At 56.1% G+C, this 27,163-nt stretch overlaps 2 protein-coding genes and 2 long non-coding RNA genes across 12 annotated transcripts in view; 2 read left to right on the top strand and 2 right to left on the bottom strand.

Moving 5' to 3' along the window:
* TMEM150B (transmembrane protein 150B) overlaps positions 1 to 1,074 on the bottom strand; it is an 11,492-nt gene extending 10,418 nt beyond the window's left edge. Inside the window, exon 1 of one of the 2 annotated variants that reach the window (XM_045441466.1) lies at positions 58 to 1,074. In XM_045441466.1, coding sequence (XP_045297422.1) covers positions 58 to 173 — 116 coding nt within the window. In that variant the 5' untranslated portion in view covers positions 174 to 1,074. The remainder of the gene's footprint in view (positions 1 to 57) is intronic. The other variant, XM_045441467.1, reaches the window with a different exon arrangement.
* Positions 1 to 24,186, top strand: part of KMT5C (lysine methyltransferase 5C) — a 27,895-nt gene extending 3,709 nt beyond the window's left edge. The window contains exons 2-12 of one of the 4 annotated variants that reach the window (XR_006702408.1): positions 88 to 257; positions 17,057 to 17,295; positions 17,450 to 17,615; positions 18,005 to 18,114; positions 18,940 to 19,103; positions 19,229 to 19,248; positions 21,104 to 21,240; positions 21,854 to 22,029; positions 22,195 to 23,337; positions 23,411 to 23,788; positions 23,966 to 24,186. Coding sequence is in view for 3 of the 4 variants with exons in the window: in XM_045441455.1 (XP_045297411.1) it covers positions 180 to 257; positions 17,057 to 17,295; positions 17,450 to 17,615; positions 18,005 to 18,114; positions 18,940 to 19,103; positions 19,229 to 19,248; positions 21,104 to 21,240; positions 21,854 to 22,029; positions 22,195 to 22,694 (1,590 nt within the window). In the remaining variant the exon portion in view is untranslated. The other 3 variants (XM_045441455.1, XM_045441456.1, XM_045441457.1) reach the window with 3 other exon arrangements.
* On the top strand, positions 1,751 to 2,926 carry LOC123578569. Its single transcript, XR_006702416.1, has 2 exons — positions 1,751 to 2,160; positions 2,399 to 2,926. It is a non-coding gene; the product is annotated as an uncharacterized LOC123578569 (long non-coding RNA).
* Positions 23,351 to 27,163, bottom strand: LOC123578568. 5 transcript variants are annotated; one of them, XR_006702413.1, is made up of 5 exons: positions 26,608 to 27,163; positions 25,676 to 25,842; positions 23,944 to 25,585; positions 23,787 to 23,843; positions 23,351 to 23,709 (listed from the first exon to the last, which is right to left on the bottom strand). It is a non-coding gene; the product is annotated as an uncharacterized LOC123578568 (long non-coding RNA). The 5 variants fall into 5 exon arrangements; XR_006702414.1 differs by having other exon boundaries at positions 23,351 to 23,672; XR_006702412.1 differs by having other exon boundaries at positions 23,351 to 23,843; positions 23,944 to 24,158; positions 24,801 to 25,585.

Raw genomic sequence — 27,163 nt, 5'->3', positions numbered from 1 at the left:
GCCAAATAGTATTCCACTGACCCTGCGTCTTTGTGGACTTAAGAGTCTGAGACCCACCTTTTCTTGCTGGTACTGTTGTGTTTCCAGGGCCCCAGCCACTGGAACTTCAGGCTGTCGGCTTCCTCCAGAGCACAGATGAGACAGACAGAACATTCCTCGAGGCCAGAAGCCATCAACCCATGGAGAGTGCGCGCCTGGCCACGGTGGCTTTTCCGGCTGGAGGGCAGGCACACTGGGACCCGAAAAGGAGGGTACAGGTACGATAATGAAGGTGACACAGGGTACGGTGGCCCCCGGAGGAGGGGGTGCTGACTAGAAATGGTGTCCAGAGTGTTCTGGCTATGAGGGAAGGTCAGGAGATTCTCACAAGCTATACGTAGAAGGAGGCTGTGTGCAAGTTTTCAAGCTTCAGGAAGGCTTTCTCAGTAGAGTCCAGGTGGCCCCTGAGACCCAGCCCATGAGGGTCGAGTGCCTTTGTCTGCTGGGTTGTACAGTGTAGACCCACTAGGAGACATGAGCCAGGCCCCAAAGTTCTCCATTGCCATAAAGGGCCTGGACATTATCCTGAGGGTAATGGGGAGCCATGGAAGGTTCTTGAGCAGAGCAGATGGAGGAACGGACACTGTGCAGACAGGAAGGAGGTGCAATAATAAAAACGATTGACACATCTGAGTGCCAGGCACTGCCCCGTGACCCTGAGGGGGGAAAAATCTGGAATAGTTCCAAGCTTCGCACTTCCAAGAGACAGCCCGGAGCGTTCAACTCGGCCAGGCTTGAGTTCGAATCCCATCTCTGCCCCCTGAAGAGCTGACTGCCTATATGAGCTTCCAATGTCTGCTGTCACAAAGCGCCACAAATTTAGGGGCTCAGGACAACACAAATTTGGTAGCTCACAGGTCTGGAGGTCAGAAGGCATCAGTGCTGCTGGTTCCTCCGGAGGCTCCAGGGGAGAGCCCATTTTCCTGCCTTTTCCAGCCTCCATAGGCAGCTACACCCCTTGGCTTGTGGCCCCTTTCTCCATCTGCAGAGCACCTCGTTCCAACGTCTGCTCTGTCATCGTGTCCCCTTCTCCGACTCTGATGACCCCATGACTGCATTGGGCTCATCCACATAATCCAGGATAAGCTCACCTCAAAGCCCTTAACTGAATCATGTGCGCAAAGTCCTTTTTGCGTGTAAGGTACCGTAGTCACGTGTCCTAGAGATTAAGATATAGACATGTTAAGGGCGCCTGGGTGGCTCAGTCGGTTGAGCGTCCGACTTCGGCTCAGGTCATGATCTCGTGGTCCGTGAGTTCAAGCCCCGCGTCGGGCTCTGTGCTGAGGGCTCGGAGCCTGGAGCCTGCTTATGATTCTGTGTCTGCCTCTCTCTGCCCCTCCCCTGCTCATGTTCTTTCTCTGTCTCTCAAAAATAAATAAAAATTTAAAGATGTAGACATTTTAGGGATCATTGTTCTGTCTCCCACAGTGAGGAAGCTTTGGTTTCTTCAATCTGTAAAATAGAGGCCATAATATTGCTCTGGAGACAGACTTCCTGGTGGTAGTAAGAAAACCACAGCCCCAAGGGGCGCCTGGGTGGCTCAGTCGGTCGGGCGTCCGACTTCGGCTCAGGTCATGATCTCATGGTTCTTGGGTTCGAGCCCTGCGTCGGGCCGTGGGCTGACAGCGCAGAGCCTGGTTCCGATTCTGTGTCTCCCTCTCTCTCTGCCCCTCCCCCGCTCATGCTCACTCTCTCTCTCTCTCTTAAAAATAAATAAACATTAAAACATCAAACAAACAAACAAACAAAAACGCAGGCCCAAAATGGAGTCACTTATGCAAAGGGCCGAAGTCAACAAACCAAGGCTCAATACCCAACCCAGGAGCAGGCTTAGCCTCCCTGCCCCCCGACCCCAGGTGGTAACATTTAACTAGTCAACCTGGAATTTCCTGGTTAGCACTAGGAAATTTACTGATAGACTCTTTGATCCCCCTTAGGAGGACAACCTTGCCTAAAACCATGCATTCTTTGCTAATAATTTTTGTTTCCACTCCCTAGCTACCTTTAAAAACCTTTCCTTTCCCGTAGCGGGAGCCGGAGCTCCCCTCTACTTGCTAGATGGGACGCTGCCCCGTTCATCAGCCACCCGACAAAGCCAACCAGGTCTTTAAAACGTATTAGGTTAGGGGCGCCTGGGTGGCGCAGTCGGTTAGGCGTCCGACTTCAGCCAGGTCACGATCTCGCGGTCCGGGAGTTCGAGCCCCGCGTCGGGCTCTGAGCTGATGGCTCAGAGCCTGGAGCCTGTTTCCGATTCTGTGTCTCCCTCTCTCTCTGCCCCTCCCCCGTTCATGCTCTGTCTCTCTCTGTCCCAAAAATAAATAAACGTTGAAAAAAAAAAAAAAAATTTAAAACGTATTAGGTTAAATGTTTGTTGTTTACCACTGAGTTTGTATCCCCGCCTCCGCCTCCTTGCTGTCAGCGTGACCTGGGCAAATGGCCTGTCTCTCCGCCCCTCGGGCCTCCTCATCTGTGAAATGGGGATCATGAAAGTGCCGACTTCAGAGTCCCGGGGAGCGGGATCTGCGTGTCAGTCCGCTTAAGGTGCTCAGAACAGCATCTGACAGGTTTGTGTTTCTAAGAGGCAGCTGCGGTCAGCATTGCCTTTATCTGAGAGTTTGTGTGCGGATCAAAGAGAGGAAAAAAGAGGCGTGGTCAGCCTTTGCTCTGCTTATTGCTGGGGGCGGGGCTGCTTCTCCTGGGGGTGTAGCATAGCTGCCTGTGGCAGGAGGGGGATCAGAGTTCCTGGGCGGGGGCGGGGGGGGGGGCGGTTGGTGGTTGCTGGTTTTGTGTGTGTGTGTGTGTTTGCCATTGAGGAAATATTGATCGAGGACCCACTGTGTGCCAGCCGCTGTTCCGGACGCTAGAGAGACCGCAGTGCACAAGCAGACAAAAACTGGTGGCATGAAACTAACAAGGTCCCACCCTGCCCCACGCCCCAAGTGCCTCTCCTGCTGGTCCCCTCCTCTGGGGGGGAGTGGTGGCTGTTCCAACCACTGACTCAGTATCTTCCTCCTGAATCCTTTGTTGACTCACTCATTCACTCAGTGAACATTCCCCTGAAGTCCCTGGGCTCTCAGGAATGAATCCGATCCAGCCCCTGCCCTCAAGGGGCTCCCTGTGTGCAGGTGACGTGCGCCCTAGTGGACGCTATGCTGAAGGAGCACAGGGGAGGGAGGACCGAATGCTACCTGGTGTCCGCTCTGCTGGTAACTCTCTGTCCCCACTCCATGCCCCAGCCCTGCCTGTGCCTGATTCCCACTCGCCTCTCCAAGATGCTAACCTCCAGGTGACCCAAGGCAACACTTTTCCCCACTCTGGGCCCCAGTACCCACCTCTCTGCACCTCCCTGGACTGGCACAGAAGCCGGGCTTACTGGTGTCCCCATGGTGGCTGTGTGACACCTTCAGGACATCTGCTGAGTGGACAGGAGTGGGGCACCTCAAGCCCGGTGGGCTACGTTCAACTTGCAAATAGGCCCCTCCCACTGTCCACTTGCAGGCTGGGGGTCCTGGACTATTCTGGATCCTTCCGGAAACGAGTGCTAGCCAGGCTTGGCTGAGGGGAAAGGCTGCACGTGGCCTTCCTCTGGGTGAGAATGACATTGCACTTTCGAGTTTAGGAAACTGCTTCTAGTTGGTGCTGAGGATTGTTTTTTCCTAGACCGGGGAAGCTGCCAGAGCAAGAGACCTCATCTGTCAAAGCAAGGATCATAATGGTGCCCCGGTCACATGCTTGTGAGGGTTCAGGAGTGAGTCTGTGAGAGTCCCCTTCTGCCACAGTGCTGTCTACAATTAGGTGCTAATGTTGTCGGGTCCTCCAAGTTGCGTTCAGTATTTCTTTTTTCTTTTTTTAATTTTTTAAATGTTTATTTATTTTTGAGAGAGACCGAGACAGAGCGTGAGCAGGGGAGGGACAGAGAGAGAGGGAGACACAGAATCCGAAGCAGGCTCCAGGCTCCGAGAGCTGTCAGCCCAGAGCCCGACATGGGGCTCGAACTCACAAACGATGAGATCATGACCTGAGCCAAAGTCAGACGCTTAACCGACTGAGCCACCCAGGCGCCCCACGTTCAGGATTTCTGAGAAGTTGCACTGCTTCACAGAGTACATGCCTGGAGCTCAGAACATCTTGCTGTGTGATGGGTCCTTCGAGAAGCGAGTGTTGTGATGGTGCTGGCAATACAAGGGATTTATTGGGGACAATGCCAGCAAAAGATAAAGGGGGCAGGGAACAGAGCTGGGAAGTTGGTAGGGCCCCTGTGGAAGATGAGGGGGAAGGAAGGTGAGGGTAGAAAGAGCTTCAGGCCGTTCAGCTCTGAGAAATCTCAGCCAGCCAACGGGGAGGGGAGGGGCAAGGATTTCTCCTCCCAGATCCCTAGAAACAGAAAGTAGGTTGGTGTTTACCAGGGGCTGGAGGGAGGGGCAAATGGGGAGTGATTGCTTAATCACTTCTTTTTGGGGTGATAAACATGTGAAACCGCATAGAGAAGGCACGGTTGCAAAATAGTGTGTACGAAATGCCACTGAATTATACTCTTTACAATGATGGTCGAAGCGGTGAATGTCGTGGTGTGTGACTTTTAGCTCAATTAAAAAAGAAAAAGATCACATTAGAGGCGGCCACATTGGGTGGGAGTGGCCAGGCCCTAGTACCCTCCTTCCCCCCATCCCAACCCCACCCCTGATGATTAGTCGTGGTTGGGGGCTGCCAGAAGAGAACACGACCCGGATCCAAACAAAATAGTGACTTAGGGCAGCTGGGGGCTGTCCTCCCAAGGCCCTCTTCACAGTTGATCAAGATCTTTCTTCGAGGGAGGTCCACCTTGGCTACCATACTTACCCGACGTCGCTGAGCAACAGACTGAAGGAGCTGGGGCCAGACCATAGGTCTGTCTGACTCTAAAATGTTGTTCTTGGGGCGCCTGGGTGGCGCAGTCGGTTAAGCGTCCGACTTCAGCCAGGTCACGATCTCGCGGTCCGGGAGTTCGAGCCCCGCGTCGGGCTCTGGGCTGATGGCTCGGAGCCTGGAGCCTGTTTCCGATTCTGTGTCTCCCTCTCTCTCTGCCCCTCCCCCGTTCATGCTCTGTCTCTCTCTGTCCCAAAAATAAATAAACGTTGAAAAAAAAAATTTTTTTAAATGTTGTTCTTTCCCACATGCCAGGCTCCCTCCTCAGATACCTATCCAAACTTCCACCTGCCCCGTCTGTTCATCTGTGCATACGTTCTTGCCTTTATGCATTTATCCAACTAGGTATTCACCCTCCCACCCACCCACCTGCCTATCTGTCCAAATATCATTTGTTTAGATATTCTTCCAGCTCCCCAAGCTCCATGCATCCATTCGGCTCTCCATTCATCCGACTCTGTGTTCTTTTTTTTTCTTTTCAAAGTTTATTTATTTATGTTGAGGGGGGAGGAGGAGGGCCAGAGAGAGAGGGAGAGAGAACCCCAAGCAGGCTCCACACCATCACCACAGAGCCCGAGCTTCTGTGAGGCCAAGCTTCAAACCCATGAACTGTGAGATCATGACCTGAGCCGCAACCAACAGTCAGACGCTTGACCGACTGAGCCACCCAGGCATAACCCCCCAACTATGTGTTCTTTCATTCTTTGAGCCATTCTGTCAATTCCCTCTTCCCGTTTATTCTACAACCCGTCCATCAGTTTAACCACCCACTTTCCCACTGATCCAATCCACTTAATCAGCTGTCTATAGTAGCTTTCTGTGGCTGCTGCAAAATATTCCCACAAACCTAGGATAATCCAGGATGAGGTCCTCCTTTCAAAACCCTTACCTTAACCCTATCTCTTACCATAAAAAGGAATACCCACGTTCTGGGAACTGCAGATGTCTTTGGGGGCGTCACTGTTTTACCACATCATCGATTCAACCCCCTGCGCGCACACACACCTCTCTCTCTCAGTCTCTCTTCCTCTCTCTCTCTCTCCCCATCCATCCACCCACCCATGCATCCATTCATCCACAGGTTTTTATCTCTGTAGGAAACAAAGCTATAAGGAGATAGTTACAATCACTGACATGGTTGAGATCGGTGCTATTGAGCAAATATGCAGATCTGTTGAGTTGACTGTCACTTCTGCCCACCTCTTCGTTCCCACCGCCACCACCTCCACATTGGGAGAGGAAAGGAAGGTGGAAAAAGAATGACCCAAACATCCAAACATTTTTCTTAAGTTTACTGATTTATTTAATGTTTTAAATGTTTCCTTATTTAAAAAAAATTTTTTTTAACGTTTATTTATTATTGAGAGACAGAGAGACACAGAGTGTGAGCAGGGGAGGGGTAGAGAGACGGGGAGACGTAGAATCTGAATTAGGCTCCAGGCTCTGAGCTGTCAGCACAGAGCCCGACACGGGGCTGGAACTCACCAACTGCAAGATCATGACCTGAGCCGAAGTCGGTCGCTTAACCAACTGAGCCACCCAGGCGCCCCAATGTTTACTTATTTTTGAGAGAGAGACGGAGAACAGAGACAGAGCATAAGTGGGGGAGGGGCAGAGAGAGAGGGAGATACAGAACCGAAGCAGGCTCCAGGCTCTGAGCTGTCAGCGCAGAACCCAATACGGGGCTCAAACCCACAGGCCGTGTGATCATGACCTGAGGCGAAGTTGGACACTCAACTGACTGAGCCACCCAGGTGCCCCACCCAAACATTCTTCATTCTCCTTAAATCTTCCATCCCACTCATTCCCAGTCCATGAACATGGTATATATCTCCCTGTTTTAGATTTTCTTTCAGGTCTCTAAAGAAGGTTTTACAGGTTTTCTGGAAGAAGAGATTTTGCACTTATTTTGTTAGATTTATTTCCCCTTGCTGGATATTTATAAATATTGTGAGTCATATTTACTTAAATTTTTATTTTAAAATTTTGTTAGTTGTACAGAAAATGGTTAACAAAGCAGATCCATCCAAATCAGCTATCCTGCTTGCAAGTTTGCCTTGGGCTGGTGTCTGGGGACTTGGTTGCTGAAATATTCTGAGGGGCTCACTGTGCCTGGCTTGTGCAAACCATGTGGTTAATGCTGAATTCCCGCTTTCTTTCTGGGAGTCTGGAATTTTGGTATGTGCTAGGCAGAAGGTGCCTACATGATCGGTCGTTAATAAAACCTTGGGTGCTGAGTCTCTGATGGGCTTCCTTGGGCAAAAACAGCATGCACGTTGTGCTGCACTTTTGTTTGGGGAAAGAGTGAGTTCTGTATGATCCTCACGAGAGGAAGAGAGAATGAGGAAACCTGCATGTGATTTCCTCCAGTCTCGGCCTGTGACTTTTCCCCCTCATGATCCTACGTTGTTGTAATAAAGTTTAGCCATGAATACAACTCTGTGCTGAGCTCCATGAGTCCTAGTGAATTTCTAAACTTTGGGTGGTCTTGGGCACCTCCAACCCACAGGTAAAAAAATGTACAGTTGATATTTGTATATTGGTTTTGTATCCAGCAACCTTTCTAGATTCCGTCATTAATTCTGACATTTTCTCAGGAGCTTCTTTTGGATCTTCTAGATACATAATCATATCTGTGATTAATGGCAGTTTTATTTCTTTCTCTTCGATTCTTACACTTTTTTTTTTCTTTTACTTGCCTTACTCAGAACAGCACAGAATGCAGTGGTAAGGGGACATCCCTGTCTTGTTCTCGACTTCAAATAAAGAGCTTTAGATGTTTCACCATTAAACATGGATTTTCTCTAGATTTTTTATTGTGGTTAAATATACATAACATAAATTTTGCCCTTTTACAATTTTAAGTGTGCAATTCAGGGGTATTAAGTACATTCACAGTGTTGTGCAACCATCACAACCATCTGTCTCCAGGACTTTTTCATCATCTCAAACAGAAACTTTATACCCATTAACCAGTAACTCCCCACTTCCCCTCCCTTAGCCCCTGGCAGCCAAAATTCTACTTCCTGTTTCTACAGCTTTGACTATTTCAGATACCTCATATTAGTGGAATCATATAATATTTGTTTGTGTGTGTGTGTCTGGCTTATTTCATTTAGGAAACTGTTTTCAAGGTTCATCCATGTTGTAAAGTGTGTCAGAATTTCCTTTCACATTTTGTTTATTCATTTATGAGTTGACAGGTATTATCAAGTTGGTTCTAGATATTATCTAGTTAGTTCCACCTTTTGGCTATTATGGATAATGCTGTAATAAACATCCATGTACAAGTTTTTCTTGTTTCCCTCTTTTTTTTTTTTTAAGTTTTTGCTTGTAAGTAATCTCTACACCCACAGGGGGCTCGAACTCACAACCCCAAGATCAAGAGTTCCATGCTTCACTGACTGAGCCAGCCAGGCACCCTGAGTTCTAAGTATTATTTTTTTCTTTTTCTTTCTTTCTTTCTTTCTTTCTTTCTTTCTTTCTTTCTTTCTTTCTTTCTTTCTTTTTTTTTTCAGTAGGCTCCACACCCAACGTGGAGCTTGAACTCGCGACCCGGAGATTAAGAGTCATATGCTGCACCAACTGAGCCAGACAGGCGTGCCAAATATTCTATATATATTCTAGGTTACAAACCTTTTATCAGATATACGATTTGGAAAAATGTTCTCCCATTCCATGGGTCCTCTTCTGAGGTACTCTCTCTCCTTCAGGGACAGGCTTCTTTCATTGTTTTTATTTGTTTATTCGTTAAATCTGTATCGAATGCCAGTGATGTGCCAGGCAATGCCCTTGACGTTGGAAACTGAGCTGTGAACAAAACAAGGGTCCCTGCCCTCCTAGAGCTCATGTTCTAGCTGGGAAGAAAGAAAGACAACGAACAAATAAACAAAGAGATGTATAATGTCAGGCAGGGCCAGGTGCTAGGCAATGCTCGTTTTGTAGGCGTGTGAGTTGTATAGTGGCTCAGGGCCTCACGTGGATTGAGTGCTTCATTGTGACTGTCCTGAAACGCTTAGCAGTTTTTGAACAAGGGGTCTGCATTTTCATTTTGCTCTGGGACCCAAAAATTATCATATAGCTGGTCCTGGGGCTATAAAGCAACAGAGCAGAGTCAGGGAATGACTGGGGTAGTTGGGCTCTTCCAGCCAGAACCATTAGGGACGGTGACCTCGAGGAGGTGACATTTGAGCAAACACCTGAAGCAGGCGAGAGAGTGAGTCCTGCAGACAGTTGTGGGGGGTAGGTCTCCTAGCAGACAGGACAGCAAGGAAAGGCCTTGCTTCCATCAAGGAGGCCAATGGGATTATAACAGAGTGAGCGATTCAGAGAATAGTTGATAATGAAGATGAGAGGAATAATGGGGGGCCATTGTGAGACTGTTGGATGTTAGCAGCGCCTGGGTGGCTCAGTCAGTTGAGCATCCAACTTCAGCTCCGGTCACGATCTCATGGTTTATGGGTTCCAGCCCCGCATCGGGCTCTGTGCTGACAGCTCAGAGCCTGCAGCCTGCTTCGGATTCTGTGTCTCCCTCTTTCCCTCTCTCTCTGCCCCTCCCCTGCTCGCGCTCTGTCTCCCTCTGTCTCTCAAAAATAAATAAATGTAAAAAAAAAATTTTTTTTTTTTTAAAAAGAATGTTGGATTTAAATCTAGGTGTGTATCAATATACTATAGTGGCATAACACAGTAATAAGGATTTGTCATCTCGCAGTTTCTGTGGGTCCAGAATCCAGGAGCAGCTCAGCTGGTTGGCTCTTCAGGTTGTAATCAAGACGTAGACAGGGCACCGTCTGGAGATAGGAGGATTGTTTCCAGGCTGGCTCACTCACATGACCGTCAAACTGTTGGCAGGAAGCCTCGGTTCTTCCCTGGCTATTGACACAAGGCTTCAGTTCCTTGCCACATTGTCTTCTCCACAAGGTGACCTTGATACCCTCTCTGGGTTCTCCCCAAGGAGCAATCTCAGAGATAGCGGGGATGGAAGCCAGAATGTCTGTGATGACCTAGCCTTGGACACATCATCATTTTCACACAATACCCTTTCCATTACACCAGCTCAGCCCTGTTCACTGTGGAAGCAGGAGCTCAAGGCTGTGAATTCCAGTGGGGGAGATTGGGTCCCCGGGGGTCACCTTGGAGGCTGACTGCCAAGGCGTGAATTCACTGCAGAATTTTGAGGAGGAGGAGGAGGATGATATTAGATAGATATCGATGTGTGTGTGCGTATACATATACATATGTATATATGTAGATAGAGGTATTCATGAAGTAACATACAGTATATAATACTTATATTTATTCTATCATTTTATACATTTTGTTCTTACACAAGTAATACTTGAAAACTGAGAGACAGCTTCCCCCCCATCATTTACGTTTCTCCAGCTTTATTGAAGTATGATTAACAAACAAAAAGCATATACAGTCAAGGTGTACAATATGATTATTTGACATACGAACACACTGCAAAGTGATCCCCACAATCAAGCTAATTAACACGTCCGTCACCTCACAGTTACCCTTTGTGCGTGTGGTGAGAAGGCTAATGATCTATGACCTACTGTCTTCGCAAGCTTCAAGTACACAATATGGTATTGTGAACTTGAGTCACCTATTCAGCTCATGTGCACTTTGTCCAACCTCTCCCCTTTTCTCCACCCTCCCCCCCCCCACTGCCTCCGGTGACCACCCTTCCACTCTCTCTGCGTCTAGGAGTCCGACTTTTTTTAGATTCCACATACATATGAGATCGTGCAGTATTTGTTTTTTCGTGCCTACGTTATCTTATTCAGGATAATGCCTTCCAGTGTCGTCCGTGTTAGGATTTCCTCCTTCCTCACAGCTGAATAATATTCCATTATATATATATGCCCTACATTTTCTTTTGTCGTTGATCCCTTGACGGACACTTAGGTGGTTTCCACGTCTTGGCCGTGGTGAATAATGCCGCAGTAAACATGGGAGTGCAGATATCTCTTTGCAACAGTGACCATTGTCTTTGGATATATATCCAGAAATGGATTGAGGGACAACGTGGTAATTCTATTTCTAATTTTTTTTTTAATTTTTTAATGTTTATTCTTTTTTTTTTTTTTTTAATTTTTTTTTTCAACGTTTATTTATTTTTGGAACAGAGAGAGACAGAGCATGAACGGGGGAGGGGCAGAGAGAGAGGGAGACACAGAATCGGAAACAGGCTCCAGGCTCTGAGCCATCAGCCCAGAGCCCGACGCGGGGCTCGAACTCATGGACGGCGAGATCGTGACCTGGCTGAAGTCGGACGCTTAACCGACTGCGCCACCCAGGCGCCCCAGTTTATTCATTTTTTTGAGGAACAGAGAGACAGAGCGCAAGCAGGAGAGAGGCAGAGAGAGGGGGGACACAGAATGTAAAGCAGGCTCCAGGCTCTGAGCTGTCAGCACAGAGCCGGACGGACACAGGCCTCCCAAACCACGAACTTCGAGATCATGACCTGAGCTGAAGTCAGACATTCAACCGACTGAGCCACCCAGGCGCCCCTCTATTTTTAATTTCTTAAGGAACCACCATATTCTTTTCGATAGTGGCTGCACCAACTTACATTCCCATCAACGGGCATAAGGGTTGCCTTTTCTCCACATTCTCACCCCAATCATTTATTTTATATATACATATAAATAGATATCCCTTGCCCCTCAAAATATGATCTTCCTGAATTTACTGCTTTTTCCTGTTTTTGTTTTTGTTTTTTAGAGACAGAGATAGCATGCTAGCATGGGAGAGGACAGAGGGAGAGAGAGAGAGAGAGAGAGGGAGGGAGAGACAGAATCCCAAGCAGGCTCTGCACTGTCAGCACGGAGCCCAATGCGGGGCTCGAACTCACCACTCTGAGATCATGACCTGAGCCAAAATCAAGAGTCAGATGTTCAACCAACTGAGCCACCCAGGTGCCCCTGCAAAGGTGTGTTCTAAAGCATGCTTCTCAAACATTCCAGAGCATTCCAGTCACTGGTCTGGGTGGTTCTGCTTTAGGAGTTGGGATACGGCCCGAGATTCTTCATTCCCACCAAGCACCCACGTGGTCTTGCTTGATGACGCTGGTACATAGGCCACACTTTGGGCAGCGGGCATTTGGGCACCTTGACTAAATACTCAACCGGGCCTTCCGGAGGCTGAGACTTCGAATGTACGTTTTCACAATATTCCCCAGATGATTATTTCTCTCCCTCTCTCTGTCTCTCTCTGTCTCTGCCTCTCTGTCTCTTTCTCTGTTTCTGTCTCTCTTTCGGTAGTAAAATACACTTAACATCAAATTTACCATTTCCACCATTTTGAAGTGTGCAAGTCAATGGCTTTCTGTCCATGCACGGTGTTCTGCAACCAGCACCATTCTCTGGATCCAGAACCTCTTCATCCAAAAAGGAAGACCCACCGCTATTATTAGTCCCTCCCCCATTCTTCCCCCCCCCCCCCCCAGCCCCTGGAAGTCATCATGAATCTGCTTTCTGTGTCTATGGATTTACGTCTTCTGGATATTTCCTAGAAATGGAATTCTTCCATATGTGAATTTTTGTGTCTGGCTCCTTTTACCTAGTGAGTTTTCTTTTTTCTTTTTTTTTTAAGTTTATTTATTTACTTTGAGAGAGAGAGAGAGCACGAGCAGGGGAGGGGCACAGAGAGAGGGAGAGAATCCCAAGCAGACAGCGCACAGCCAGACGTGGGGCTCGAACTCAGACGCTTAACCAACTAAGCCACCCAGGCGCCCCTAGCCTGTTTTCAGGGTCCATCTATGTAGTAGCATGTATCTGTGCTTCATTCATTCATTCTAAACGTTGAGAATCGGCTGGATCCTATCTGGGCAATGTAGCCCAGAGGTTGAGAAATAAAGCCCTGGTGTCTGATGGCCAGTTAAATCCCTTCTGTAAGCCTCAGTTTGCTCATCTGTAAAATGGGGGTGGTAACAGCCCCTCCCTGGCAGGGCTATTTACAAAGTTACTGGCATGTGCCAACAGCCCAGTAACTGTTGCTTATTCCACTGGCAGATATGCTGTAAGTGGTCCAATCTTCTATTGTTAAACAGTAAGGCTTTTCCTATCTTTCTGCGTTTAATTTTTTTAATCTAAAAAAATTTTTTTTAATGTTTTTATTTATTTTTGAGACAGAGAGAGACAGAGCAGGAGCAGGGGAGGAGCAGAGAGAGAGGGGGAGACACAGACTGGGAAGCAGGCTCCAGGCTCTGAGCTGTCAGCACAGAGCCCGACGCAGGACGCAGGGCTCGAACTCACGCACCTTGAGATCGTGACCTGAGCCGAAGTCGGACGCTTAACCGACTGAGCCACCCAGGCGCCCCTCTTTCTGCGTTTTAAACAACACCGAGGCGAAACAAACATATTTGTATATAAATATCTTAATGCTTGTCAGTTATTTCCTTAGACTAAAACCCTGGAATGGAATTGGCGAGTCAAAATTTTATTTGTATTATGAAATATTTTTCACACACAGAAGAACAGATAGTGATAGAGTGCACTCATGGTTTCACCTCTGGGCTTTAAAATGGTTTTTTTTTTTTTTTTTTTTCCAACGTTTTTATTTATTTTTGGGACAGAGAGAGACAGAGCATGAACGGGGTAGGGGCAGAGAGAGAGGGAGACACAGAATCGGAAACAGGCTCCAGGCTCCGAGCCATCAGCCCAGAGCCCGACGCGGGGCTCGAACTCAAGGACCGCGAGATCGTGACCTGGCTGAAGTCGGACGCTTAACCGACTGCGCCACCCAGGCGCCCCACACCTCTGGGCTTTAAAAAAAAAAAAAAAAAAAAAAAAAAAAAAAGTGCAAATATCAATGTCCCCTGTAGCTTTCCTGATTGCAGTCCATCGGCCCCACCTGCAGGGGTCACCAATAGGGCTTTCCCCTCCTTTTCTCATGCCCGTGCACGTTTATATACATTTAAAACACGTCTCCACACACAGTCCCTGTTTTATGGGTTTTAAAACTTCCTACATTCGACTCTACAGACTTCTGCAACTAGCAGAAGGGGTTGGGGTTGTCAGGCTGAGCTACAGAGCGCTCATTCCCTTCCACTGCTGCATGGCGTTCTCCTGAATGAAAATGCCACGATCCCGTTATCCATTCTTCATCGGATGGACATTTAAGCCGTTTCCAGTACCCCCTCCCCCCAGCGCAACTGTTGGGAGCTTATCTTTTCGTTCACATTTGCCAGCGTTTCTCTGGGGTGGACACCCGCGAAAAGAAGAGCTGTACTTCTAAGATTCAGACATACTGATAGGACTTTTCCGGAGAGCTGAGTTTTTAGAGTCCTTTCTGCGTGCCTGCTGTTTCTCTCCTCTGAAACTTGGGCCATCCTTAGGGGTAGGGGTGTGCCTGTGTCGGGGGGGGGCGTGCCTCAGGACTGGGGCATAAACAGAGAGGGCAGGCCACCTCCCCAACATCACATAGCGACGCGGAAACCGTCAGCGTCATCCTCACTGGCCGGTCATGCCTGCATTCATTCATTCAGTACCTACTGAAGCACCTACTCCGTGCCAGGCATTGTTCTAAGCGCACAAGATACACAGCAGTGAGCAAAAAGAACAAAGCCCGCCTGCTCCAAGTGCGGAGCTTGTTATTCTGGGCGTAATTACGATAAATTGCTAATTATGTATGCCTCCAGGATTGGAGCCAGGGGGGTGATCCCAACGGGGGGAGGGGGTTGCCTCATAGGAGACTTCTCCAAAGCCCCTACTTGTCAGGCTCCTCCTTTCCGACCCGTTCACTCCCACAGAGCTCTCGTGGGTGCTCACGGAACTAGACGGGGTATTCGGGGCCAGGAAGGTTGTCCCGCAGGGAGGGACAGAGAGGCGCCCTTTGTAGCCCGGCCGGGCTGTCAATAAAGTTTTGTTGCCTCGGCAACCGCAGGCCGGGCGGGGTCAACGGAAGAACCCGCGCGCCCGCCCCAGCTTTCTTCCCGCTGTTCCCGAAGGGTTCGCGGGAGAAAGAATAGGCCAGGCTCGACTCTACGGTGATGGGCGGGCGCCTTCGCCTATTGAAGGACGAGCTATTCCAAGGCCAGCCAGTCACACGCGGGCTATGCACGGGCAGAGCCCGCCCCCTCCCCACTTGGACCTGAATAACCTGACCTAAACCCGAGTTTTGCCGGGAGCCACGACGCTTTCGGCCAATGGGGACGCCGACTCCGGGCCGTGGGCGGGGCCGGTCACCATGGCAGCGGCGGAAGGACAGCTACGGGAGCCATTAGGGGCAGTTGGCGGCGCTTGGCAGCGGCGCGGGCGGAGCAGGGTTTCGTGGGGGCGCCGATGGTGGGGGCAGGCGGGGAGGGGCCGAGTTGGACTCCGCCAATGGGAGCGGCGCGAGCGCCACAGCCCCTCAGGAGTGGCGGTGGCTTCGGCCAATGGGAGCTCCCCCTGGCCGTGGCGGGGCGGACCCAGCGGGGCAGACGGGAGGCGCGGCGACCGTGTCTGACGAGAGCCGGAGCAGGCAGTGGGAGGTGGTGGCGGCGGCGGCGCGGGTGCCTCAGGAGGAGGAGGAGGAGGAGAAGCGGGTGAGGGGTGGCGCGGGGCCCGACCTCTGAGCCCCCTCTCGGCCCCCACCCCGCGCCGCCTTGGCTCCCGGTCGCCCCCAGCCCCGACCGTCCCCCGCCCTGCCCGGCCCCTCCTCGTGTCCAGGCGCCCACGTCTCCTGGCCCTTTGGCGGGCCCCCGGCTGCTCTCGGCGCCCAGCCCCTTCCCTGTGCTTGCTCACCCAGGCCCCTCCCTGCACTCCCGGGCCTAACCGGACCCCTGGGGTAGCCCGCGGGCTCTGCACTCCCCTCCCTGGATCTCACTGCGTGCCCAGGCCCCTGTCCCAGGACCACCACCGCGGACCTCAGCCCCTGCTTCTGGACCCCTCACTGCCTACCCAGGTCCCTCCCTGGACCCAGGCTCGCTGCTCCCTGGATGCCTACCTGCCCCTTCTCTGCTTCTCCAAGCCCCGTTCTGGACCCTTCGGCCCCCCTTCACCTTCTCGGGACCTGCCCTCGACTCTAGGTCTCCACCCTGGCTTTCCTGGGGTCATCCCTGGATCCCCAGGCCTTCCCGCCGCCCCGTGTCTCCAGCAGGCACCCCCGGCCCTGCTTTGCCCCAGCTCCCCTCCGTGCAATCTGCATTTTGTCTTTACCCACATACCTCCCTGCAGCTTCCGCCCTGTCCCAGCGCCCTCTCGCAGCGCCCCCTCTTTATGTATCCCCAGCCTTCCTGTCTTTTCTAGACCCCCTTTCCCGCAGCTCTAGCTCCTGATCTCCCTTCAGCTCCCCCTTCCTTGCGGTCCCCCATGGACTCTCCCTGACACACTGTGGTGCGGATGCCCAGCAGGCCATCCGTAGGCCGGGTTAGGGGTCTTGTTTTCTTTCCTTTTGCTGATTCCCTTCTTTCTCCCCTTTTTATGGACCTGTTCTGCCTCTCCGTGTCATTCCTTTCCTCTCCCCCCTTCCCTGCTTTGTCCTTGGAGCCCCCCCTCCCCCGGAATCCTTGGAGAGGGAGCAGGTGCTGGGATCCTTCCTCCGCTCTCCCTCCCCTCACCCCCCTCCAGGCTGCCTGGGGCTTCACCGAGAGCTTCCTGATGATTCCCAAAGGCTGCTGGGGGAGTGGGGATGGGGGGTGGGTGGGAGGGAGGTGGAGGCTGAAGCCAGGAAGAGTGAGGGTGGGTGGAGGAACAGTCTGTCCCAGTGGGGTGGGAAGTCTTGGATTTTTCCTTGGTGAGGGCTGGAGGTGGGGATGGGTTCCCCCTGACTCCCGCCTCCGCAGGGCTAAGCCTTTAGGGTTATCCCTGACTGCCAATTAATCAGCCTTCCCCGGGCCAGTAGGGACATGCGTGCATGCGTGTGTGTGTGTGTGTGTGTGTGTGTGTGTGTGTGTGTGTGTGGTGTATGGGGGCATGAGGGGATCTGCGCGTGAGTGTGTGGGTGTGCACAGAGGGTGGTCATGTGTGGCTGGGGGATTTGTGTCTGCTCCAGAGCGTGATACCGACTGACAGTGACTGATATTTCTTTGGGGGCTTCTCCACTGTCACAAGTACTTGTTGCATTCTGTCTGCACCGAGAGCCCTGTGAAGTCAGCACTGCTTTCCTCCCCGATTTGTAGATGAGACTGGAGACCGAAACGCTTGCCAAATCCTGCGCAGCTCACAAACGGCCCTTCCCGGGGCGCCGCCCCTGCCCCTGCGTTGTGCCCCCGACTCTTGGCCAGAGGCAGCATGGTCCGCGGGGCACCATGGGACCTGACAGAGTGACAGCCAGAGAGCTGTGTGAGAATGACGACCTTGCCACCAGCCTTGTCCTGGACCCCTACCTCGGCTTCCGCACCCATAAGATGAACGTCAGGTGAGCGGCCTGGGACAGGGTGGCCCCAGGGCTCCGGGACCCCTCCCCTGCCTCCACGGCCCCTGCAGCCCCAAGTGGGGGTGGGGGCAGGGCCCGGGAAGGCCCGGATGGATTAGGCCAAGGCCCTGGGACCCAGGCATGCCCTCTCCCCCAGCCCCGTGCCCCCCCTGCGGCGACAGCACCACCTGCGCTCAGCGCTGGAGGCCTTCCTGAAGCAGCGGGACCTGGAGGCTGCGTACCGGGCCCTGACGCTGGGAGGCTGGATGGCCCACTACTTCCAGAGCCGGGGCCCGCGGCAGGAGGCTGCCCTCAAGACCCACGTGAGGGCACCCCTCCCTTCCCCCGCCCTCAGCCCACACGTCCTCCCTGTCACCTCGGCCTGTCCTGGATCCTTCGCTGTGGCAGGCAGACCTCTGGAACCCCGGTCCCTCTGCAAAGCCCACCCCCCCACCAGACTCCCTAACTTCCTAGCTGTTGGGGCCATCTGAGACGAGGCTCAGAGAATCCTAGGAGAGTTGGGGGGCCCTCTGAGATGGAGTACAACCTCTTCATTTGACAGATGAAGAAACTGAGGTCCCGAGAGGGGAAGTGAGTTCCCCAAGGCCACACAGCGGGTCAGTGGCAGAGCAGGACTAGAACCCAGGAGAGAGAGGGCTGAGGACGAGGCTGCCCCACCTCCTCACCCCGCCCACCCCGTCACCTCCCCCAGATCTATCGCTACCTCCGAGCCTTCCTGCCTGAAAGCGGCTTTACCATCCTGCCCTGTACACGCTATTCTATGGAGACTAATGGAGCCAAGATTGTGTCTACCAGAGCTTGGTAAGAGGGCCAAACTCACAGCCACGGGCTCCAGAGGCTGCTGGGAGAGGAGACCCCTGGAGATCAGGGGGGATACCTCTGGCGGTGAGGCCAGGAAGATGTCTTTGTTCAGGGGTGGGAAGAGACAGTTTCCTGCTGAGACGAAGAAGGCCAGGCCTAGTCCCAGAGACATTCTTCCCCCACAGCAGAGCCGATGGGGGTAAGAACCCCCATGCGACCCCAGGCTTCCGGGGGCTGCTAGGAAATCACTGACCTTGTGCGCAGGACTGTGGCAGCCCTCGTGCCGATGGGTCCCTGCTGCGTAGCCAGCACCGCCGGGTAAGGGACAGGCCAGTGAGCAAGATGGACCCTGCCCACTGATCTCAGTGCAGAGAGAAGGCAGGCGGTAGCCGAGTAAACCCGCAGGTGCTGACCACAGTTGCTTGGTGCTTTGGGAGCCACCAGGGAACTTTGAGTGTTCTTGGGAACCAGGCCTAAGCACAGACCCACTGGAGGGTCTGGTGAAGTGTGGGGGAGGGGGGTGGCAGCTTGTGGTGAGTTCACAGGAGTCCAGGCAGAAGGACTACTGTGCAGGGCCCAAGGGGAGTTGGTCATGAGAGGAGAGCCTGAGTGACGCCTGGGTCCACGTGGGACTGGGCCATCCTGTTCCAAGGACCCGGAGCCAGGAGACCCCCCAGGCAGGTGTGGAGGCGGTGGGGGGGGTGGGGTGGACTTGAGAAATCTGGGAGGCGGACCACGGTGGCACAGGCAGGAGGCCCCCTGGTGGCCCAGCTGGGGCTTGGGGAGGCGCTGCTCAGACCGCGGCCTGGCCTGGCCTTTCTGCAGGAAGAAGAACGAGAAGCTAGAACTGCTGGTGGGCTGCATCGCGGAGCTGCGGGAGGCTGACGAGGGGCTGCTGAGGGCCGGCGAGAACGACTTCAGCATCATGTACTCCACCCGCAAGCGCAGCGCACAGCTGTGGCTGGGCCCCGCCGCCTTCATAAACCACGGTGGGGCCGCGGCCGGGGCTGGGGCCGGCCCGGGACAGGGCGGGGCCGGGGCTGGTGGTGCCCACTCACCTCCCTGCTCACTTGAGTCTCTTCTTCTCTCCCCCGCCCTCCCCTCAATGTTCCAGACTGCAAACCCAACTGCAAGGTGAGACTTGGGGAACCCCCACTGAGGAGTGGGCTTGGGGGGAAATAAGGGGGCCCCGGGGAGGGGCATTTGGGTCAGTGACTAGCCAGAAACTGCCCGGAGTCTCCCCACCTGGTACAGCTGCCTCCTGCCCCTGGCCGGAACCTTGTGTGCATCTGCAGAGATCAGGGATCAGGGATCAGGGAGGAAGGGGCCCTGGCGAGTCTCCCTGGATCTCAGGTTGCCACCTGCTGGCAGCCTTCTTCCCTCGCTGAACCTGAGTTCACTTGGAGGGGGGAGGGTGGTGGACAGGGACACAGAAGGTGCCCCCGCGCCTGGAGCCCACTGGCCACAGCTGTGCACCTGTCATAGCAGGACACAGGGGAGCTGAGCCCCAGAAGCCTGGGGTAAGGCCAGAGCGAGCCCCAGAGGATGAGACTCTGGGAGGCAAGACTTCCAGGCAGAGGGAGCAGGATGGAGAAGCAGCTTTGCAGGGAGAGCCACTGCGTGTTCTCTGTGGTGGAGCACGGAGTGCCTGAAAGCAGAGGAGTCTCGTGAGGCCTCGGGTGTGCATCCTGCTGGGTGTGGGCCTCATTGCGCTGTCTGTCGGAGCCCCAAGGTGCGACCAGGGCTCTGGAGTTAGAACTGGGTTTGAGTGCTGGCTCCCCCAGCCCCCAGCCTGAGTTACCCTTCTCGGGTGGGAGACGGTGAGAATGTGTCTCCGGGGATGGTGGCGAGGGTCCGGTGTGAAGCGGTTCTTGTGTTCTGTGACTCTGTAGGCCATTACATGGACGGTGGAAAATGTGCTGGGTAGGACAGAAAACGGGGCAAGGCTTCATGACCGAGGCTCTGTGGTGAGGCAGGTGCCAGCCACCTCAGGGCCCGGGCACCAGGCACCGGTCTTTTACCTAGCGGTGCAGAACCAGGAGGCCGCACAGATGTTTAGAGCCAGGCGCTTGAGGAGGAATAGGACTTTCCAAGGTGTTGAGGAGAAGCTGAGGCGTGCTAGGCCATCCCAGACAGGCACGTCTCAGTGGAGGGCCAGGAGGCATGGTCGCCATGGTGACTCTGGCCTCGCGTGCCACAGAGGAGCTCAGGTCTGCCCCACGGGTGCTCCCACCGGGTGAATAATGGGGTTTGGTTTTTAGATGGCCCTGGCAGCTCAAGAGCTGGAGGCTTGTCAGGACAGGGAGGGGCCAGAGGCTGGCGTGTGACCCGGTGTGTCACTGAGTGAGAGGTTGGCTCCAGGTGAAGTCTGGGGGATACAGAGGGCAAGGACGCGAGGCCCTGTGCACGGAGGCTCCGGCCAGTTGGCCTGGGATGAAGTAGGCAGGTGGCCGGAGCCACCCCCAGGTGTGTGTCAGGCTAGAGTGGGGGGAGAGATGGGAGCCCACTCCTCCCAGAGGGGGAGCACGAGGCAGGAACAGGCACAGGCAAGAGTGGCCTCAGGGGGCAGCAATCCCGGGCTGGGGCCGCAGGGCGGACAGGCACCTGGCGGGGGGGGGGGGGGGGGGGGGGGGGGGGGGGGGGGGGGAGACGGCGAGACCGGCAGAGCTGGGACCTCGCTGCCAAGGTGCAGGCTGCCAGGGAGTCGGGAGCGGGTGGGGGCCTGTGGGAGGGGTGGAGGAAGGGTGCAGGAGGGAGCAGGCGGTGCTGTCTGCCAACACTGCCAGGGTCAGGTTAGATCATCATCCTGCGGGGAGGGCGGAGGCTAGCACGCGGGCAGGAAGTTGGGGAGCGTGTTCAGAGGGCAGGCCCTGGAAGCTCCTGGGGGCTCCTGGCTCTTGGCCCCTGCCCGTCCTGGGATCACACTCGTCCTGGGTGGGGTGGAGCCAGGCAGCCCCCAGGACCGGTCACTGAGCAGCCCAGCCCCCAGTTTGTGCCCGCAGATGGGAACGCAGCCTGTGTGAAGGTACTCCGGGACATTGAGCCGGGGGACGAGGTAACCTGCTTCTATGGCGAAGGCTTCTTTGGTGAAAAGAATGAGCACTGTGAATGCTATACCTGTGAGAGGTGAGGGGTGAGGTGGGGAGGGACCCAGGAGGGGTGAGGTGGGGAGGGCACCCGAGAGGGGTGAGGTGGGCGGGCCCCCACCAAGGGAAAGCGGGGAGGGACCCAGGAGGGGTGAGGTGGGGAGGGCACCCGAGAGGGGTGAGGTGGGCGGGCCCCCACCAAGGGAAAGGGGGGAGGGACCCAGGAGGGGTGAGGTGGGGAGGGCACCCAAGAGAGGTGAGGTGGGAGGGCACCCGAGAGGGGTGAGGTGGGCGGGCCCCCACCAAGGGAAAGGGGGGAGGGACCCAGGAGGGGTGAGGTGGGGAGGGCACCCGAGAGGGGTGAGGTGGGAGGGCCCCCACCAAGGATGAGGTGGGGAGGGCACCCGAGAGGGGTGAGGTGGACGGGCCCCCACCAAGGGAAAGGGGGGAGGGACCCAGGAGGGGTGAGGTGGGCGGGCCCCCACCAAGGGGAAGGGGGGAGGGACGCAGGAGGGGTGAGGTGGGGAGGGACCAGGAGGGGTGAGGTGGGAGGACACGGAGGGAGGTGGGGAGGCCCCACAGGAGCACACTGCAGTGCCTCCGAAGAGCCTCCTCAGGACCCGCTTCCCTCCTCTCCTTCCGCCCGCCCACAGGAGAGGCGAAGGGGCCTTCCGACTGCGGCCCAGGGAACCCGCGCCCCCGCGGCTGCTGGACAAGTACGAGCTCCGGGAGACCAAGCGGAGGCTGCAGCAGGGCCTGGAGGGTGGTGGCCGGCTGGGCCCCAGGGCCTGCGCCCACCTGTCCCCACTGCTCCGGGACCCGTTCTGTGGTGAGCTCGGGGCGGGGACCCTGTCCTGCCAGCCTGTGTCCATCCCACCGACCACCGTGTCCCTCCGTCGCCCTCCCTCCCCTCCCCCCATACCCCCCCCCCCCCCGCCCCGTGCCAGTCGCCCTGCTCACATCCACCCCTTTCTCTCCCCTCCCCCCTCCACAGCTGCCTGCCAGCCCCTACGCCCCCTGCCCTGCGGCGCCCGCCCTGACGCCTCGCCCCTCTGGCTCCAGTGGCTGCCTCAGCCCCAGCCCCGGGTGCGCCCCCGGAGACGCCGACGCCCCCAGCCCCGGAGGGCCCCAGCTCCCCCCCTTCTCCGTGCTGCCCGCGTCTCCTTGCACCAGTGGGGAGGCTGTGGCCCCCGATGCTGCCTGCAGGCGGAGGCCCTGGTGGCCCTGGGCCCGGCCCCCCGCGCCCACTGGGCCCCTCAGCAGGACTGGCATTGGGCCCGGCGCTATGGGCTGCCTTCCGTGGTGCGCGTGGACCTGAGCCGGGTGGCCCGGCCCCCACCTGCTGCCCCCGCCCCCGCCCCTGCCGGGACCCCAGGCCCCACCCCCATCCCCAAGCAGGCCCTCGCCTTTGCCCCCTTCTCCCCACCCAAGCGCCTGCGGCTGGTGGTCAGCCATGGCTCCATTGACCTGGATGTCAACGGTGACGGGCCGTGATGGGCCGGAGGGGAGGCCCCAGGCCAGGAGAGGAAGGGATCCTGCCTAGTCCCCCCTCCCCCACGGCCCCATGTTCTCGGGGACTCACTGACCTCTAGAAGGAGCTCTTGGACCTCTGGGAGGGAGCTGGCCCTGGACCCCAGCACAGTTCTTACCGGGCTGGGGGCTGGGTCGGTTTGGAGACACCCAGGGATCTAACCCCTGACCCTTTGTGACTGCTGACCCCTGAGCCGCCCCCGCCCCATTGGGTGCCCTGGCCGCTGCTGCCCCACCCCCATCCCCAACTCCAACCTCAGGACTACAGGAGCCGTTCCCTTCCCTACCCCTCTCCTGCCCAGGGAGCAAAGCCATAAGGGGTGGGGGCCGCCCCTTGGTGTCTCCCCGGAAGCCCAGGCCTCAGGAGGTGGTGGAACTGATCTGGGGGCGGCCCCCCCCCTAGAGACTGCCCTGCGGAGGGGAGTGGGTTTGGGCTCAGCTCTGCGACTGTCTGAGGTGGGGGGGGCAAGGTGGGGGGATGTCTGGGACACGTCCTCACCACCCCGTGGGTCTCAGGGAGGCCGGACGCGACCTCATCTTTCTCATGGTGCTGTCCCTGGTGCTACTGGGGTGTGGGGGTCCCTCCCCTCCCCCACACCAGAACGGGGTATGTTGGGGGATTGAAAGCACTTGAACTTTTTATTTTATTAAAACCTTGTTATAAGCAGCGTCCTTTGTAGCTTTTCATTTTGATTTATGTGTCGAGGGGATGTTTGTGGAGCTTTGGAGGGGCGAAGGGTCGATAGGATGGCCCCGAGGATGGCGGAGGACAGAGGCGAGAACCCCATCCCCGCTGGAAGGGTGCTGGTGAAGAGTGCGAGGACTCCCCTCTCCTTCAGATGAGGTAACAGGTCCGGCAAGTAGAGTGACTCGATCACGGTCACGTGGGGCCCAGCTGCCCCCATAGCCTCGTCCGTCCGTGTCTTCTCGGTAGGCCCAGCTCTGTGGGACCAGGGCGATGATGCTCCAGATCTGGGGCCTTAGGGAACACCACCGTCACCTTCGTGGTCACCTCCTCCCTGCCACTGTGCCTGAGACATGGGGACAGCTACCCACCGGTGAGCGCATCCTGCTTGCGAGGGCTGGCGCTGTTCGAGAGCTGAGGCCTCACACCTGAGGGGCAGAAGCAGCCAGGGGCTGAAGGGAGGGCGAGAGGGGCAGGGAGAGGCCGCTGGGGGGGAGGGAGGGCGCAGGGCAGAGCGGACGTGTTCACCTCGGATCCCTCTCTTTCACAGAGCACCTGTCTGTCTCACTCCCCCTGAGCCTGTTGGTTTGAAAGGAGGAAGGCGAGGAGGGCGCGGAGGGCAGACTCCAGTGCGGGTGCCTCACTGTGGCGTCTAGACCAGCAGCACAGCAGAGCCGGAATCTCCTCCGGGATGGATGGACGGACAACCACGGGGCGGGGGGTTACAAGCGCTTCCAGAGATCCTGTTGTAAAGTGTCGTAACTGCACGTGCGCATGTGCACTCTTCTCGGGGGAGAGGGCTTGGAGCCTTGGTCCGCTTCCCCAGAGTGTCTGGAACCCAAGTGGTCGGAGGCCCACGCAGAGCCCGCTCATTCTGGGTTGTAGGATGAGGCGTTGCCCCGCCAGCCTCCGCCCACCCGATGCCAGTAGCACCCCCTCGGTTGTGACAGAAATGTCTCCAGACGCTGCCAGACGTCCCCCTGGGGGCCAGCGCCACCCCCACTGAGAAGCACTGGGCTGGGGCGGCAGGGTGATGGGGAGGGAGTCCCGCGGCTTGTGTGGCCTGGCGACCGTCTTCACGGCCGCGCCCCCAGGACCACCCCATCTCCTTTACAAACAGCCTGCGGAGGACAGTGACCACCTTGCTGCCAGGTTCTGCCCCGAACTTCTCCCCCCCCCCCACCCCCCCACCCCCCCCGCCCCGCTGAGTGGATGGCTCCTACCACGACAGGACAGCACAGGCCCCGGGGAGGGAAGAATGAGAGTCGGCAGGTCAAGGCAGGGGCTCAAACCCCATCGCGCAGCCTGAGCGAGGGTGTAGGGAAGTTGGCCGGGAGATGAAGGGAAGAAGGAACTGAAAGAAGCAGGAAATAATCACAGCTCACGTGCTCAAGGTCCGTCCATGCTCTGCCTTCTCCTTCGCCTCTGGTGGCTGGGCCGGAAGCAGAGCCAAGAGTGCCATCCAGGCTGGGCACCCCAATCCTGGACCCACTCCTCTCCTGACCCTTTTACATGCACCCGGCATTGGCCGGTTGTCTCCAGGAGCCCCGGGACCCTGTTGATGGGTTGGCCATCCTGGAGGGCGATCAGTCACTCCCACCGTGCGATGTGTCAGCCACCAGTATGAACCAACACGCTTCCTCGGATTGCTTACACAGGCAGAGACCCCCCACACACACCCGGAGAGACCTGGGCCCGACAACTAGCCTGTGGTTCACAGCATGGTCCTCCCCAGCAGCCCTACGAAGTGTAGGTGTGGTTATCAACAGACTTTGGATGAAAAGACCACGGTGCAGACGGCTTGGGGAATTGGGGGCCACGTGGCTGGTAATCTGTGCAACTGGGACTTGAGGCGTTTCAGAGTTCATCAGGCTGCAGGATCTTCAGGATGAGAAGGAGGCTGGCTCCAGAGACAGGAGGCTGGAGCCGTGCCCACTGGGGACCAAGGGACAGTGAGCTGGGTCGCGGTGGCTTCCATGGGGAGGAGAGGGAGAGCGGGTTCCTTGAGAGTTTGGGTTCCCGGAGCAAAGGGTGAAGGGCAGCTGAGCGTTTCTGATGGGGAAGTGCCTGGAAGCCTGAGCCTGTCCCCGGATGGGGAGGAAGGAACCGGCCGAGGGGCTCAGAGGCAGGGGAAGAGGGCAAGAGGTGGCCTGAGATGGAGGGGATGGCGCTGGGGGAAGAAAGGGGGAGGGGGAAGGAGGTGGTGAGGAGAGCAGGGGTGCGAGTTGGGGAGAGGGGCTGGAACGGGACCTCCTCTGACCTGGGAAGCTGCTGCAGGTCCCTGCGGCTGGCACTGGGGCTTCAGGGAGCAGTGGAGGCGCTGTTCAGAGTTCAAGGCCTGGGGGTGTGCTGTGCTGTTGACCCAGACAGCCATAGTGCACGAGGCCGGACCCCGCCTCCAGCTCCGGCATCCTTAGGGTTGGTGGCCTGGAATATAAACAATGCTCCAAAGTGGTTGAGGGATGGGGGCGCCTTGGTGGCGGTTGAGCATCTGACTCGATTTCAGCTCAGGTCATGATCTCGCCATTCATGAGTTTGAGCCCCGCATCGGGCTCTGCACTGTGTGGAGCCGGCTTGGGATTCTCTCTGTCCCTCCCCTGCTTGTTCTCTCTCTCTCTGTCTCTCTCCCTCCCTCCCTCCCTCCCTCTCTCCCTCTCCCTCCCCGCCCTCACCAAAATAAATAAACTTTAAAAAAAGTGGTGGAGGGCTGATGGTGGGGACAGAAAATGGAGAGTTGAGAGTGGCTGCCGGGCAACGGAGAGAAAGTGCCCTCCATGCAGGGGTGGCCTGCTGAGGTCCAGAGGCCGGCTGAGGCTGTACGGGTGGCAGGCTCTGTGCTCAGATGCTACCTAGGTGACCTCACTGAGTGTCAGACAGCCGGCAGCCCTATTTGGTGACTCGGAGAGGTGCCTTGCCTGTGTGTCACCGTCGGCTTCCCTGCCACAGGGGCAGCGCTCCCGGCACGCCCTGCGCACTCACCTGCCCCCCTGCCTCTCAGGCTGTGATTGAAGTGGGGGGCGGGGCAGGGTATCTGGGTGAAGCCATCCCAGGAGATGAGACGGCTGGGGTGCGCCCTGGGTGGCTTGATGAGGCCAGCGTGGAGGGTGTGCCTGGGGACAGTCATCCAGGAGGCTGGGTGGAGTCCGCTCAGCCCCTCCCATCATCCCACCTGTCCTGGTAACGGGACTGTACCATCTCTGTTTCCTGGGGAAGCTGAGGTGCACGCAGGTCAAGAAGCTTGTTCAGGGTCACCGACAAGTTGTTCTGATCAGTAACAGGGACCTTCGAGCCCCGGATTAAACTGGCCTCTTGACATGACTTGAGAGAGCCTGGCTCCAGGCTGTCGCGGGAGTCCTACAGCTTCAGGGAGACGCAGTGGAATCCAGTCCTCCCTGTGCCCAGAACTCGGTCCGGGCTAGAAGCCCAGGGCTCTGCGCTCTCTTAAGGGTCACGCCTCAGCCTCCGGGCGGGGGGGAGGGGGCAGGTGGTTGGAGAGGTGACCTTTCGGGGGGCATTTGGAATGAGGATGGATTTTGGCATTGCCGCCTCTGAGCCTGGGCAGGCCCGGTGCCCGGATGCGGCAGGAGCAAATTATTCAGACAGGAGCTTGGAGTATCCTGGGGAAATGGAGAAGTCTGGGGGGGGGGGGGGCCGCCGCCCCTGTTCTTTGGGGGAACAAGGAAGAGGCTGCTCTGGCGGGGCCGGTGCTGACAGGGCCAGGCGTGCAAAAGACTGTTGGGAGGGGCTC

The sequence above is a fragment of the Leopardus geoffroyi genome, chromosome E2 (genome assembly GCF_018350155.1).
Source record: "Leopardus geoffroyi isolate Oge1 chromosome E2, O.geoffroyi_Oge1_pat1.0, whole genome shotgun sequence".
NCBI lineage: Eukaryota > Metazoa > Chordata > Mammalia > Carnivora > Felidae > Leopardus > Leopardus geoffroyi.
Note: the sequence above shows the minus strand (reverse complement) of the source record. Positions and strands in the feature narration are given on the sequence as shown.